Source organism: Diadema antillarum, unplaced genomic scaffold (assembly GCF_040938485.1).
Source record: "Diadema antillarum isolate AM-2024a unplaced genomic scaffold, OU_Dant_1.0 scf00000134, whole genome shotgun sequence".
NCBI classification, from domain to species: domain Eukaryota; kingdom Metazoa; phylum Echinodermata; class Echinoidea; order Diadematoida; family Diadematidae; genus Diadema; species Diadema antillarum.
The window spans coordinates 900,736-915,970 of record NW_027271023.1 but is presented as its reverse complement, the minus strand read 5'-3'; the positions used below and the strand labels follow the sequence as shown (position 1 = coordinate 915,970).

At 37.2% G+C, this 15,235-nt stretch overlaps 1 protein-coding gene across 1 annotated transcript; it reads right to left on the bottom strand.

Annotated features, from left to right (window-relative positions):
• Positions 1-5,853: 5,853 nt before the first annotated feature.
• Positions 5,854-10,617, bottom strand: LOC139720822 (histamine N-methyltransferase A-like). The gene is made up of 4 exons (XM_071632158.1): positions 10,434-10,617; positions 8,435-8,619; positions 7,141-7,309; positions 5,854-6,245 (listed from the first exon to the last, which is right to left on the bottom strand). The coding sequence occupies exons 1-4, from the start codon at positions 10,615-10,617 to the stop codon at positions 5,854-5,856; spliced, it is 930 nt and encodes a 309-aa protein (XP_071488259.1).
• Between the last annotated feature and the right edge of the window lie 4,618 nt (positions 10,618-15,235).

Here is a 15,235-nt window from a genome sequence, read left to right as displayed (position 1 = left end):
CAATCTTTCCTGTCAATATTTCAATCACCAATCAACGGAGATCGAAAAAGTGTTACATTATACATTACTCGTCATGTGTAGGCCTATTGGTCGATATGTGTTTCAATATCGGTGGGGGGGGGGGGGGAGGGGGAGGGGTCGGGCAGGATTGGCTTCACCTTCAGCCCCCCCCCCCACCCCCCCCCCCCCCCCACTAGCCAATACGTGAATTCGCAACTGAAAGCATACTATGTGTCATTCATCACGACAAACAATTTTCAATAGTGCAAGCACGGATATAACTAGCGATGGATGGGCATGCTTTCCATTTTGTAAATTCACGGGCCATCGCGTAGGTTGTTAACGTTAACTGTCGCAGTGACAGAAAGTGGAATAACGAAAATTTTACTTTCAAGACGAAAACATGGCAAGGATATCAGTATTGTTATTCTCAAGCCGAGCGATCAGACCATGGATGTACGCAATTGTTATGTTCAATAATCTAGGGAACAAGCAGACGAGGCCGCGGGGCGTAGTGGCCTTCATGACCTCGTAGCGGGTGTGTGCGTGTGTGTGTGTGTGTGTGTGTGTGTGTGTGTGTGTGTGTGTGTATGGGGGGGGGGGGGTGGTGTCGGAGGAGGGTATCCCCCTTCCCAACCTATAGGGATTAGGAAGATTTTTTTTCTTTTAAAAACAAAATTTAAATTCGGCTGTCTGGTGCACACTTTTCATTAAAATATTTGGAACATTTTCAATCAAAAGGAAACCATCTCTTCATGGGATGGGTGTGTGAAGAGGGGAACCGAGCATTTGCGCTTCGACCATCTAATACGAACTACATTCGATGAATCGGGACGTTTTGTGAAATACATGATGGGCTAGTGGTTCTATACTGTACGGCTAATCAGCTGAACTAGGTGCTATCTGTGCAACGCTCACCTGAGATAAAAAAGAGTAAAAAATTAAAAATAGTAATCGTTTATTTGTTTTCGATATGCATTCTTTACTGTATGTGCTGAGGTGAGTGCTGTGCTATGTTGTGCTGTGCTGTGCATGCCATGAAATACAATTTTGTTAATTGAGCATATAATACATAATTGGATTTGTTTTTAGTGTATTATTCATGTGTCATGTCTACGTCTGTTATTGTACTCTGTTTACAATATTAATTTTAATATGATCATAAGTAATAATAATAAAAAAAATCATACAGCAAATTACTAAACTCCTAATGTACCGGTATAAGCTGTTTATGTGTTAACATAAACCCCCCAAATTTTCTTATCACTCACACATAATCATTGTTTCGATAAAAGATTTTTTTTTTTTTCATAAGCGCTTTAAAAGAATATAATTTAGTGGTTGCCTTTATTTGCTCAGGGTCCAGCGTCTGGTCCATGGTGTCTAATTGACTTGTGAGTTATCCTTAGCTTGGGATTGTGAAGGTGATAATCTTTGGAATGTCGAGTTGGGTAAGTGTGGACGCTGGAGTTCATTTCATCTAATTTCATTTCATTTATTTCATTTCCAACATCATTTTCATACACAAAATAACAAAACATCAATACAATGTAGAGTTCACAGTGAATAGATTGTGGAATGAGAAAGGGAATGTGTCGACTGTGTATTTGTACATGAATATCGTTTATTTTTAGGGTTTTCAATATAGAGAATAATGGTTCAGAGTTTGCAAGATTATGTGAGTTGGTGCAAATGCGGAGTGCTCTATTTGGAGAAGGTGAACTGATTGAATTTTTGTCTTGTTAGAATATATGCCCATACCATATTGCAGTATGTCAAGTATGGTAAAATCAGTGTATTATATAACATAAAAAGAGACTTTTCTATCAAAAGATCTTTCAGTTTGAACAATATACCTATATTTCTCGATATAATACTACCAACTTATATTGTTTACATGTTCATTCCAGGTAAGATTGGCATCAATAATTTTGCCAAAGAATTTGGCAGACTTTTTCTACAAGGGGTAACCCATCAATATATAAATTACATTCAATATAAAAAATAAGCATTTTTTAAAGTATATGAAATTAGTTTTCATCAATGTTTAAAGATAATTTATTGCATTTGAACCAAGAAGAAACTTTACATCAAAATGAAGTGTGTGGAAAAGTGTCTGTGGATCTTTATGTGACTAAAATATGCAAAAATGTAAGTTAAAATTGGTGAAACATTGGTTATATCATTAACATAATAGATATGAAATAAAAGAGGGTCTAAGATAGACCCCTGTGGTACTCCACAATAACTATGTTATAATCTCCTGGAGGAATATGAATCAAAATCAACATATTGCTCACGGTTGCTTTACGATTTTCAGTGACTTCGAGCAACGGCCTGAATTGAGGGATATGTTGAATATGTCTACTAGTGGGGGTGCAATGAAATGAATAATCTGTTTAAGGAGACAAACACTTAAACCATCGCAACCCGAAGACTTGCTGGATTTGAGATCTTTTACGATGGTAACTATATCATGGTATGAAGTTGGTGAGAAAAAAAAAGAGAAATGTCAGGTGATTCAGAAAAATACTGCAAAAACATTACTATCAGTTACATGGAAGATGCTAAATTTGATCTTTATATATTGATAAAATACTCATTAAAAGAACTGACAATAACATTTGGGTCCGTAATTTCCTATTTTCAATAATTTTAGAACAGGTGTTTGTTTTTTTTATTTCCCAAGAGATTCTTAATCACCTTCCAATTTGAGGTTGTATTGGATCATCTAGATTCAATATTTTTTTGAATAATAAATTTAAAATGTTTGAATGTAGTCATTGTACTTCGTGTGGTTTATGATAAACTGAAAAGAAATTTAATTTGTGGTAAACAGAATCACCAGAAAATGATGAACATTCCTCGTTGGAATATACAGTAACTTCCTCATGTCTCACCATCGTGTTATCCATCTTAAAATGACAATCAAACTATAAACTTCTGTGGGGCTACTGACAGTGCTTACAACAGTATAACCACGAGTGATGTTTGTCAGGGATTCTTCTTTAAAATGAATGAAAAAACGACAGAGATTAAACATCAAATCCAGGTAGGGAATAGTTTGGGTGAAAATCCACTTATATCCTGTTGATAATTCATTGACTGTATTACTCTAGAGCTCTCTTACTTTCAATAGGGATGTACTTGTAACTTAAAAACAAACAGGAGCCTTAGACTCCTTAGCTATTGCCCAGAGCCAAAGGGAATATGAAGCGACTCCTCCTGCCTCTGCTGTCCATATTAAATTATTATGATTTTTTTGCAGAATTATTTTTCCCAACATGAATGGCAGCATATATTGGAATTATCAACGGAAATTTGAAGGCTGGCGGCTTGATTCTTGCACTTGGAGTTATTCTCCTGCGTAATCATTATTCATATCATTGTCGGTAACTACAATTTTGAATTCTGAGAGCTTTCCATGAAGCGTTTTATCACAATGACATAATTATGTTTTGTCTGACAAATTGCTATAAGCTACTGAAATACATGTGATCGGTTGAAAGCACATTGATATCCAACAAATCTGTCGTAAGATTCTCAGTTTACTTGTTTGGAAAAGCTGTACCTCTGAAAGAGGAGACCTATATCTGTCAGATGTACCGTAGGTACTAACAGAAAATTTTGTAAAACTTGATAGGTCTTCATGACATCTATGTTCTGATTATGCATGTTGGAACTAGGTTCATTATCGGAATACGCACGTGTAAAACATAAGGCATCCATACAGCATTTAAATGTCAATCGCCTCTTTTTCTACTTTTGCAGTGTTCAACCGTTCTTCTAATTCAAAAGGGCAAATTTATGCTTTCAAAAGTCTGTGGCTTAAAGGTTACTGCAGACCATTGCTAACTGTGAATTGGCTTGTTGGTGTGAAAAAGTCCCTGAGAATGAAAAGTCCGCAGATTTATGGAACTAAGATTCAATAACCATGTAAAGCCTGCAAATGGGGATGACGTGGATTTTCAATATTTATATTTATAATATTATTTTTCCCGACCTGCGTATCTCAAAATAATTACACGTATATCTCTACAAATGACTTAAATAATCTATATTAAATATGATAGTTATAAAAAACCTTGAATAATATATTGTTTACTCATTATTATTTTATCGAGCGATCCACGTCTCACAAGCTTTGCTTTTTAATGGATCACTATTTTCCATAATTGAATTTATTTTCCGCACGCCCATGAAGCATATATGCATTGTTCCTCCTAATTATTGTATATATATATATATATATATATATACATATGTTGTTATATAATTCAACTCGTATACTACATGAATCTTTTGCAAATGTTTGAACAATATCATTTCATGACATGTATACTTTGTACTATGTTTTGATTTTCGTTGATTGGAAATAAACTATGACTGAATTGAATTAATTTAATTGAATTAATAGGCGGTGCAAAAACATCCCGTAGACAGTGAGTGTATCTGTCGTGCTCCCCAGAAAGCAGATTTAATCTCTCACAGACAAAGTGGATTTTAAGTTTTCTGAATTTAAAAGGCATTACTTCCAAAGGAATAAATGTAACGTATACCACGCAGAATAAATGTGAAAACGTCTTTCAAAATCATACTTTTGTATGTAACAAGGGAAAATGATTACATAAGATTATCCGTTACAAAATCGAAGCAATTCACAACATTTTATGTGAGTGTTAAAAAGGAAATTAGGAAGTATTATCATTTTGGGAAGACAAATTTGATCTAGATACTCTTTTTGATTGGAATGCTTTAAAACAAGATAAAAAAACAAATTAAAGCAATCTCGTTTCAAAACACTACATAATTTTATCCTTTATAGATATAGTGTATCTACAAATTGAAAATTAAACTTCAACTTTCAACTTTGAAAATTATGTACAATGCATTAACAGAACATATTTGTAATAATTTCCAAGAGTAAATTAACAAAATACATTGTACAATGATACTGTATACAGTACATATTGTTCGGAAACAGAATCTTTTTCTCATGTTCTTTTGGATTGTCCAGAAGTGTCTTTGTTTTGAAAAATCATATCACATCATTGCATTCAGTTTGCATTAAGTGAAACACTTTTCCGAAACGAGAGGCTCTTGATTATCGCAGTTTAGACTCAAATTGTCCAAATGCGACGAATATAAAGAAAATTTTGATTTACGTCGAATATGCAATTTATATTGACAGTAATGGTAAGCATAATATGATAATAGCTTCAAAATATGCAATGGCTTTAGAAATAACTTGTATTAGATAATGCTTCAGAGATTATATCAAACACATTATCGCTGTTCAAGCAATTGTGTGTTGTTCTGTGTTTGTATGTCTTTAAATATGTATTCAATTTGTTTATGAATTTGGTTTAATGTATTTGTGGAAACTGATGTAATAAGTACCTCATCAAGGAAAAAATATATTCCGTTATCAGGCGTAATGATAGGGGCAAGTGAACGTATGTGTAGTTGAGCGTACATCCCCGGCGTATTATGGATTTGGGAGTGGCAAAAAGCAAACTTGTTTAATGACATGTATGCAACCTACATGCCTATTGATGAAAACAAATATTATTATATACAGTATAATGTAAGGTTAACCTATATGTACAGACTATAGAAGCAATCTTCAAACTTCAGTTCTGAGTGTTGTCCTTATACATTATTCATAAATGCGGCTCGTCAACGAAGAATGGTCATCAAGACTCTTTTTGATCGATGTATACCATCGCAGAAAAAAAAAAGAATCTGCATTTTTCTGACAGTATTAACCCTGCACACATCTTGGAATGGCATCTATTGATCTACAATGATACCAAACTTGAACGAATTGACATGAAACTAAAGAGAATATTTCTAAGCTTTGGTGATGATGAGGTTTTCCCACAGTCTCTCGACGAGGGCGTGTTCGTCGACATTCTCCTTGTCGCAGCTACCACCACTGGGAGGACGGGACTCAACGTCTGTCATCGCCTCCCGGTACTCCCTCACCCGCTCTTTGTACTTGGTCAACACGGCATCCTGCATGTCTTTGGTGGCGGTCTCTCGAAAATGGCAGAAGTGGGTCAGAAAATCAAGCAGCAGATTACCCTCCGTCGAGCCCTCGTCGAAAATGCTGGTGATGTCGAGGATGATTCGCTGCTCAGAGATGGTGTACGGGATATTGAGTTCACTCAGAATTTGCTTTGCATCTGCAGCGTTGTAGTGGTCTTCTTTCCGAAATCCGTGCATACTTCTTTTTGATGTATCTGGTAAAAAAAAAATGTCCCCACCAAGACAGATTGAGTGAGTACCAGACTTAACAAAAGGAGAAGTTATTGAAGTTCTACATGACATTTTACGAGTTTTACAAGTAACAACAGCACGATGTCCGTATCTAAGGCTTATTTTTTCAACATACGATAAAATATGTAAGACATCCTTTCCAACGGGAGACGAAATTAAATCTCAAACGGGAAAAAAAATGGGTTTTCGGCGGGAGATCTCCCGTCGAAAACGGGAAAGTTGACCAAAATTCCGTTCACACAAAATTCAAGTTGCGAGGTTTTCAATAATTCTTTTGTGCAAACCTTCCATTATACGCATCTGCATTAGGAAATGAATTTGAAATAATGTCTTAAAAGAACATTTCATTAGGAAATGAAAAGAACTTATCCCATATGGACATTCCTACCCCCCCCCCCATTCCGCAGCACTACTTTAGTTCCGTTAGCACCCCTTTCAAGCCCTGTTTGACCATAGAGAGGAGAATTCAAATAAGTCCAGAATGTCCATACAGACACAAGGTAAAGGAACCTTTAATCAATATGCTCTGGTTTGTAATACCGTATAATCTAATATTCAGTAATAGTTTTCGCGGTGTGCTGATGACATACGCACGTCCAGTCTTGGTCAGAGGGGGTGTTATTCTCGGCACGCGCTGCGGACAAACCCCTGTAAAGCATTTGAAGTTTCTATGTGGCACTATTATGACACAAGAAAGGAAGTGTAAACTATTATGGCAGATAGTGAACCTAAAAAAACACATCGTTACAATATGCAACATAAATTCATGAGACGTCACGAGCTATTCATACCATTTGTGTCCATGTGTTTTAATGCACCCGTGACAAGTTAATCGAATCATACATGAAATCAACATGCCTCTCTTAAAGGTTATTAGAAGAATCCCTCCTGGTGCCAGGCTATCGTACAGAAACTGCAATGCTCCACGGAGGTCATCCACGTAATACAGGCTGTGTACGGCAGAGATAAAGTCGAATTGCTGCGGCGACCCTTCGGCGCTCCGACCGGACTTCTTGGCCATGTACTCCTGTATATGGAAGCAGGAGCCCGTCAAAAACATGGATATACGTCGCGTAGCAATTCGAATTACTACGCGACGTAAATAATTACGTCGCGTCGTAATTCGAATTACTACGCGACGTAATTATTTACGTCGCGTAGTAATTCGAATTGCTACGCGACGTAATTCCGAATTACTGCTCAACGACTTAACGTCACGACATAAAATGAATTAGTGTCATGTTGTAATTCCCAGTTCTACACAACGTAAATAATTACGTCGCGTAGTAATTCCAATTACGACGCGACGCAAATAATTACGCTGTGTTGTAAATAATTACAACACGACGTAATTCCGAATTACTGCTCAACGACTAACGCAGCGAATTAACGTAGCGACGTTAAATCAACCAATGGGATCGTTCGTAAAGTGAAGCGCATGCAATATCCGCTCACTGCGTGCTGGTGAAAACCGGAGCTGACTGACTATACAGCAGGGTGGTGGAAGTTCCTTTCCACCTCCCTGCTACTAGTATACAGCGAGCCATATGCCATTCCGTTGACAGTACAATCCTATGAAATGTTTATAACCTAAATTATTGGGCCTACATTGCATCAGAAATATATGTATGCAAGGTATACCAGCTAACCAAGTACTCTGTACTGACAAACATGCTGTAGGAAATGAGTGTCTAGCCCTTTGGCACGCGCACCGTGATGCATCACTGAGCAAATAACGAACGTTTTCATTGGTTGATTTAACGTCGCTACGTTAATTCGCTGCGTTAGTCGTTGAGCAGTAATTCGGAATTGCGTCGCGTTGTAATTATTTACAACACTACGTAATTATTTGCGTCGCGTCGTAATTGGAATTACTACGCAACGTAATTATTTACGTTGCGTAGCATTAGGAATTACAACATGACACTAATTCATTAAATGTCGTGACGTTAAGTCGTTGAGCAGTAATTCGGAATTACGTCGCGTAGCAATTCGAATTACTACACGACGTAAATAATTACGTCGCGTAGTAATTCGAATTACGACGCGTAGTAATTCGAATAACGACGCGACGTAATTATTTACGTCGCGTAGCAATTCGAATTACTACGCGACGTATATCCGTGTTTTTGACGGGCTCCTGCTTCCATACCTGTAACGTCTCGTTAAGCCACTCGAAGTTAGCAGCTCCAAGAATTGACCTCGTGCCACTCGACGATTCCTTGGGGACGGCCGACTGGAAGTGCTCAAGGAAGACCCGTGCTGGTTCCACGACCACGTGGTTGAAGCGGGTAAAGCGCTGAGAGAGCATGCGTAGTAAAAGGATGTCGTAATCACCTGCCAGTGAAGAAGATCAAAGAAAATTATGCCGTTCAGTGATTTGCCTTTATGAGCTTTATGAGTTTTGGAACTATGTTGGGGTTGCGGAGCGTTTATCAAATTGGGGTAGAGGCTGACTACCAACCATTTTCAATACCATAAGAAAGAAAAAAAAATCAATTGTTACCCCGCACTCTTAAGTATAAGTCCAGTGTACCGAGATTGTAGTTTGATTATTCAATGAAAATTTCAATCAACTTAGGAATAACTTCAAAAATCCTTTGAATTCACTTGAATATAGGAAACACACCACTTTTACGAGAGCAGGACTGCAACTCTGCTTAAAGAGTTCTTAGGGATGGACCCTAGAGGTGAACAAAACACACCTTTTTTCTTTTGCATAGACAGAACAAAACTGTAGCATTTCAAAAGGTAGAATGCCGAAATTGTAAAACATATGATGTTCTCTCCACCAGTGGACACATCTAAAGATGACATTAATGATTATCGATCATTAGTTCTGCTTTTCATCGCATAGAATGTGACGAGAACAAAATGCTGAGATATATATTCATTATATTTACTGGATAACTATTAAACTTGATGAAATCATTGATGTTACTATAAGTCTGTGTTAGCTGGCGTTAATTCTAAGGAATTGTGTAAACATCGACATTCTATCACGGTTAAAATCGCAACAATAATAATTTCTCTATTTCTTTTAAAATCTTGCCTACGCATTATTCATTTCCTAAAGGAAGATTAAAAATGCTGTTGACAGCAAAATAAAATAAAAAGAATGACAAGAAATTTTGAGAGAATGGTCTACTAATATTTCGTCACAGTTTTCTCCTAATTCTACGGTTGACTGGTTTAATTTCAAACCGAATTGACTGAAAACGAAAGGAAATGCAAGTATCTATTCCTTGTTCATTGGTTAGGCTTATAAGTGTGTTTACGAAAGCACGGTAATACAGAACAAGGATCATCTTCCATTTAGCCAAGTTAAACAAAAACTAACACAGTGTTACACACAGACACACTCATATTATATATATATATATATATATATATATATATATATATATATATATATATATATATAATATACATGAATACAAATGTTCATAGTTACATTATAATTGTCATAAAGTTACTTAATACACGCAAGGAAAGTGTTCGAAGAGGTATTACTATAAATGTACATAATGTGGATATAGATGTGATGATGCTATTGAATATATTTGCAGATTTTCATGGTCCTAGATATCTTTTGTTATCATTAACTGATAAATACAGACAAAATAGAATACTTCACATGCTGGACACGAAATAGATAATGAAGATAACATTTTTTATCATTCACTATTACCGAATACTAGTAGAAATTATTGCTATATCATGACGTCATGGCTTTGATTGTCATATCGTATACATTCAACCTACAGGCCTCTACCCTTTCGTGTAGCTGTTTGTGTGGAACGTTTACTAGCCGTTTAAACTTACTGTCTTTGTTTCACTCAATTTACTGTGTGTGTATTGATTGTTTTTCAGTTACTTGTCTGTTTGTTGTAATGTGAATTTACTCTCTGTATGGACAAATGGACGAACATCATTGTCATGTTGACAAAACTGAATAATGGCAATCCATTCATTCTATTGATTTATACGGAAAATACATGCCACTTATTACTGCTATACTACTACTATTACTACTACTACACTATTACTACTACTTCTACTACTACAAGCGCCACGCCAAGGAAAATTGGAACTCTTCTCCTTTAAGTTATGTGGTAAAAGCGACAGCATGAACAGTTTGAGACACTCACCTGACCCGCTCCCAACCCCTAGAGACCGAAGGGTGTGGTCCGAGGGGCGGTTCTCTCCCAACTTGTGAACGACAAGCGCCGGAAAGTTTTCCTCGGCCCATTTCCGGTCGCTGGCGTACTTGCCACTCTTCTCCACAAACACATCGTATGTCTTGCTGTAATGAGCCAGATCAGTTGTTAACATGTTCATCATGCAGTCAGATTATAGTGAGCATTTCACGAGGCACACAATACGGGAAGGCATGTCGGCCCCTACTATATTTGCACTAAATTATAACAACATTGTTGAACCATGCAAATACTCTATTGTTATGCAGTGGACCATCGGGGATATTTACTACGGGTGACTGGCCATATGTGTATTGTATATACATTGGAAATCCACAGCTCATCACGTCGTCGTAGTAACAAACAGACTTACTGAGTATTTAAATCAAACAGGCCGATGGCAATTTGTTGTTCAAGTCGATCAACCGACCCGCTGGTTGACACGGTCAAACAAGGTCCGCGAACTATAGTATACCATATAATTGCAGCCGAGAACTGGGACGCAAATCTATGAGAGTAAAAGCCACCAATTGTCGTCGCTGATTGCATAGTATGTTACACCTCCTTTAGAGTTTCTATAGCATAATATCAGAGATAGACGTGAAGGGAGCGGAAACCGAGGCGGTCAGCGCGCATAATGGCGTTTTTTTCTCTCATTATGGCTAGTAACTGATCAGTGGGAATCAGTGGGAATGCTGGAGGATGATTGTTCCAATCCTTGTGGGATTCATTTAAGAGTACATTATATATCTATTGTTGTGTGAAAATTATTTGCTTCAGAATGATCTCATATTCAAGTAATGTGCAGTTTAATGTTTCCAGGTTAGCGTGCCTGGTCAGTGACGGGGCATTAATCTGCACATTACTTGAATATGAGACTGTTCTGAAGCAAATAATTTTCACACAACAGTAGATATATAATGTACTCTTAAATGAATCCCACAAGGATTGGAACAATCATACCTCAGCATTCCCACTGATTCCCACTGATCGGTTACTAGCCATCCCCTTTAAGTTTGTTTGTAAGGCCTACTCGATTTTGAAATAGGAATTTTGAATGATATATTATTTCAATCACCTGCAGCATATGTTCTTCTAAATAGTGTAGATAAACTTGGGTGTAACTAATTTTGGCATTTGTTATACCCTTTACAAGCTCCGCTTTTTAGTAGATCACTGCTTTCCATCGATTTACTTACTTTTGTAGTACCACTGCAAGCATGCATTGTTTATATTCATCCCTCATAATACACTTTATGATCTGCTGTGCTTACAAATCGAACAGTTTATGATTTGTATACTTTGTAAAAGTATCAGTCTAACTGCATGGACGATGAATGTAGCGGCCAGTTTCCCTAATATTTCTTCTACTCGTCTTTCCAATGAAAAACTTTTTATAGCATTCTTCTATCCACGTAAGAGAGTGTATTTCAAGCGTCCGTAATAACATGAATGTCTCGTCTGCATATCATTTGTAAGTATAAAGTGTAATTTGATTGACCATTCACTGTAAAAACATCGGTTGTAGATTAAACACCACGGGTGTTAAATCTAACACCGATCAAACTTCAATAGAGGACCACACCCACAGGTGTTAAAAATGCACTGTGATGGTGTTGAAAAGTGTTCACCTGACACTTCGTGGTGTTAATTTGACACTATACCTGGTGTTATTTTGACACTGTACTGGTGTTAATTCAAAAATGACACCACATGGTGTTGATTTGATATTTGTTGGTGTTAATATCAATGGTTTAACACCCGTCCAGCTTCAATAAGAGACCACACCAGCTGGTTTTACTTTGGTGTAAATTCATTTTCTATTCAATATCTAGTATTTAATCTAAAATTCTTGATCGTCTTGTTTAAATCAAAAATCAACAAGAAGTGCAGTTACTAAGAAACTCTTCAAAAAACAGTTTAAAATTTGGAAATGACACCCGGAGGTGTTAATTTAACACCATAAATGAGCACCGAAAATTTAACACCAGCTCGGTGTTCACTATCTAACACCGGACTTTTTGCAGTGTTTGACCTTTGGTCTGGTCAGACTTCACCGATATTCGAACTCGCCGACCGGTATCTTTGAGGGCTTACTTGTGGTATGAGTTTCCCGGTCGTGGCTCAATGTGGAAGGTTATTGAGAGTACACCACAATACTGTGAGTATAGTGGTTATCGGAGAATGTTTCTTGACCTTTTTACCATGACCTCGTCAGAATTCACCCATATTCGAACTTGATCATATAACGCTGCATAAATAGCCTACTGCATGCTTTATACGCAGACGCCGAACTTTCACAATGTTACCTCTCCTCTTCGCGTGTGACTAACATATTAGGCCTATATTGTTTGTGTGTAATGTAAGAAAGATGTACGCCACGATTTCTTCTTTTTCTTCTTCTTCTTCTTCTTTCCTGGAATCATGAGTTGGGAAGTTAAGCGTTCTCATCCGTTTTTCAATCTCGTCATGGAGAAAGGAAATCGGGGAAATAATGACCTAAAAAAATAAACCACAGTAAAATCGTTTCGTACGAAATCTTTTTATGAGCTTATGAAATTAGCTTGCTTTATTGAGTATCGAGTGATAGACATGCGCGTTAAACAATCCGTACCATGAAAATCTCCCCGCGATAATAAAGCTCACTGTATCCGGGTTTATCATAACAGTGTGTGTGTGTGTGTGTGTGTGTGTGTGTGTGTGTGTGTATTAGTGTTATATGATATATACAATATATATATATATATATATATATATATATATATATATACGTGTGTGAGAGTATATATTCAGTATTCTTTATTATGCAATATTAGTTAATGCAACATCACTAATAACTCCTCATTAATAACTCCTATAATATAGACTGCCCCTTGGAATAAGCAGGAGGCTATAACAAAATAATATAATATGAATGTATGTTTGAATAATACATTGTTTGTGCTTCTTCTTTATAACTATATCTGTAAGTTGTTTTTTATTTTACTCAATTGTGTTTCGTATGTGATGCAGGGCCCCTTGCCCCTGCTATACCCTGCTAAAAGAAAACGGAATAGATAAATAAATAGATTACAGATACATTAAGGACAGATCAAGACTACATACACGAGTAAAGTAAAACCTGTTGCATGCGATTCCAAAGCACTCATTTCTATTTCTATATACAAAATTTTCTCTCATCTTCTTATTTACTTCTTCCCTCTCTCTCTCTTACTATCTCACCCTCTTTCACGTTCCCGCCATTTCAATCTTCGTCACGGTACTTTTATTTTGTTACTTGGTCATAACTTTGCCGGAAAAATCAAACGCAAGTCCCCTGAAGCGCACGAAGTTTGCGTTAGAATTGATCCCGTATACGCAATATACACTGTATCAAGCGCTATTTTGAAAATCAAACACACACACACACACACACACACACACACTTAAAGGTGTGATCCTGATCAAACTAAAGTTGTGTTTGATTCAAAATAGTGTAAAAACTGCCGACATTGTCACACACACACACACACACACACACACACACACACAAACAAAACGCATAAATAGTCAAGGTTCAGCAAAACTCTGTTGAAATGCATTGAATACTTAAAGAATTACAATGAACCGTGAGAGTAGAGCAGTGACAAAAATCGCTTGAATTTGAACGCCTTGTCATTAATTCGAATGCAAATCTGATGAAATTGGGCGGGAAAACCTATATATTAAAGACGGTATTTTCTGCGAATGGCTGTGTATAGTTGTAGTGGAATTAAGGAGTTGGCACAATGGTCTTTACACCACCTTGAGTTTTGTTTATTTAAAATCATAATTTGTATAAAACAGAGATAGGCACACATGAATACACTTGTATTTCAAAATCCATAATAATTAAAAATGTATTCTCAGCTTATTCGTGCATACTGTAACAGCCTTGAAGAGAGGCCAGTTTGTCCTCAGCTGCATTTTTGACCACATGTACTTTAAAATCCTACAAAAGGGAAAATTTGCAAAGAAAACAAAGAAAATAACGAAATAGTTCAAACATTATTGATTTAAAACAACCTGTAACGATAGATAACGTTTCTGGCCGACATTTCTTGAAAGACCACGCAGGCGTCCACAAGGGCGCGGACAAGTCTCGGACAGCAAATTTAGTAATTTCGCATTTATTCGGCAACCTCCCCGCACGTTCTTGAAAGAGTCCGTTCACTGTCCTGAACATGAAAAATTAGCGCTACCAAATTTTGATTGAGACCAAAATTTGAGCGCGGAAATGAACTTCCTGACACTTTCGGCAACTTGTTGGGAGGACGTCGTCAGGACATCCCGCTTTTCCGTAACCCTTCCGCCCCTTCCGCAAACGCGCCTAAAAGAATAATGCGGTGCCTGGCAGCTTCGCGATGAAAGCGGAAGACACCCGGGGTGTTTCATAAAGCTGTTCGTAAAGTTACGAACGACTTACGAGCGACTGGTGATCAGTTCTTGTGCTGAATTATTGAAATTCTGATAAGTATAGCACTTCAGAACTAATCACCAGTCGCTCGTAAGTTGTTCGTAACTTTACGAACAGCTTTATGAAACAGGGCCCCGGAATGTTTTAGGACAGCGCAGTGCCGATGCGGATCAAAAAATGCAAGTACGCGAGGCCGCTGCGGACATTGTGATCAAGAATAAGAGCCAACAGATTCCTACTAGCAAAAGGATTTTGAAGGTGAATAGTCAATACAGCATTATGCCTATGAAACATAAAACAAAGAAGGGGGAGGGGTGAG

Coding starts and splice junctions, on each gene's coding strand:
- LOC139720822 (XM_071632158.1), bottom strand. CDS start 10,617: ATGTTAACAACTGATCTGGCTCATTACAGCAAGACATACGATGTGTTT. Junction 8,620..10,433: donor AGGGGTTGGGAGCGGGTCAG/GTGAGTGTCTCA, acceptor CTTCACTGGCAG/GTGATTACGACATCCTTTTA. Junction 6,246..7,140: donor TCTAATAACCTTTAAGAGAG/GCATGTTGATTT, acceptor TTTTTTTACCAG/ATACATCAAAAAGAAGTATG.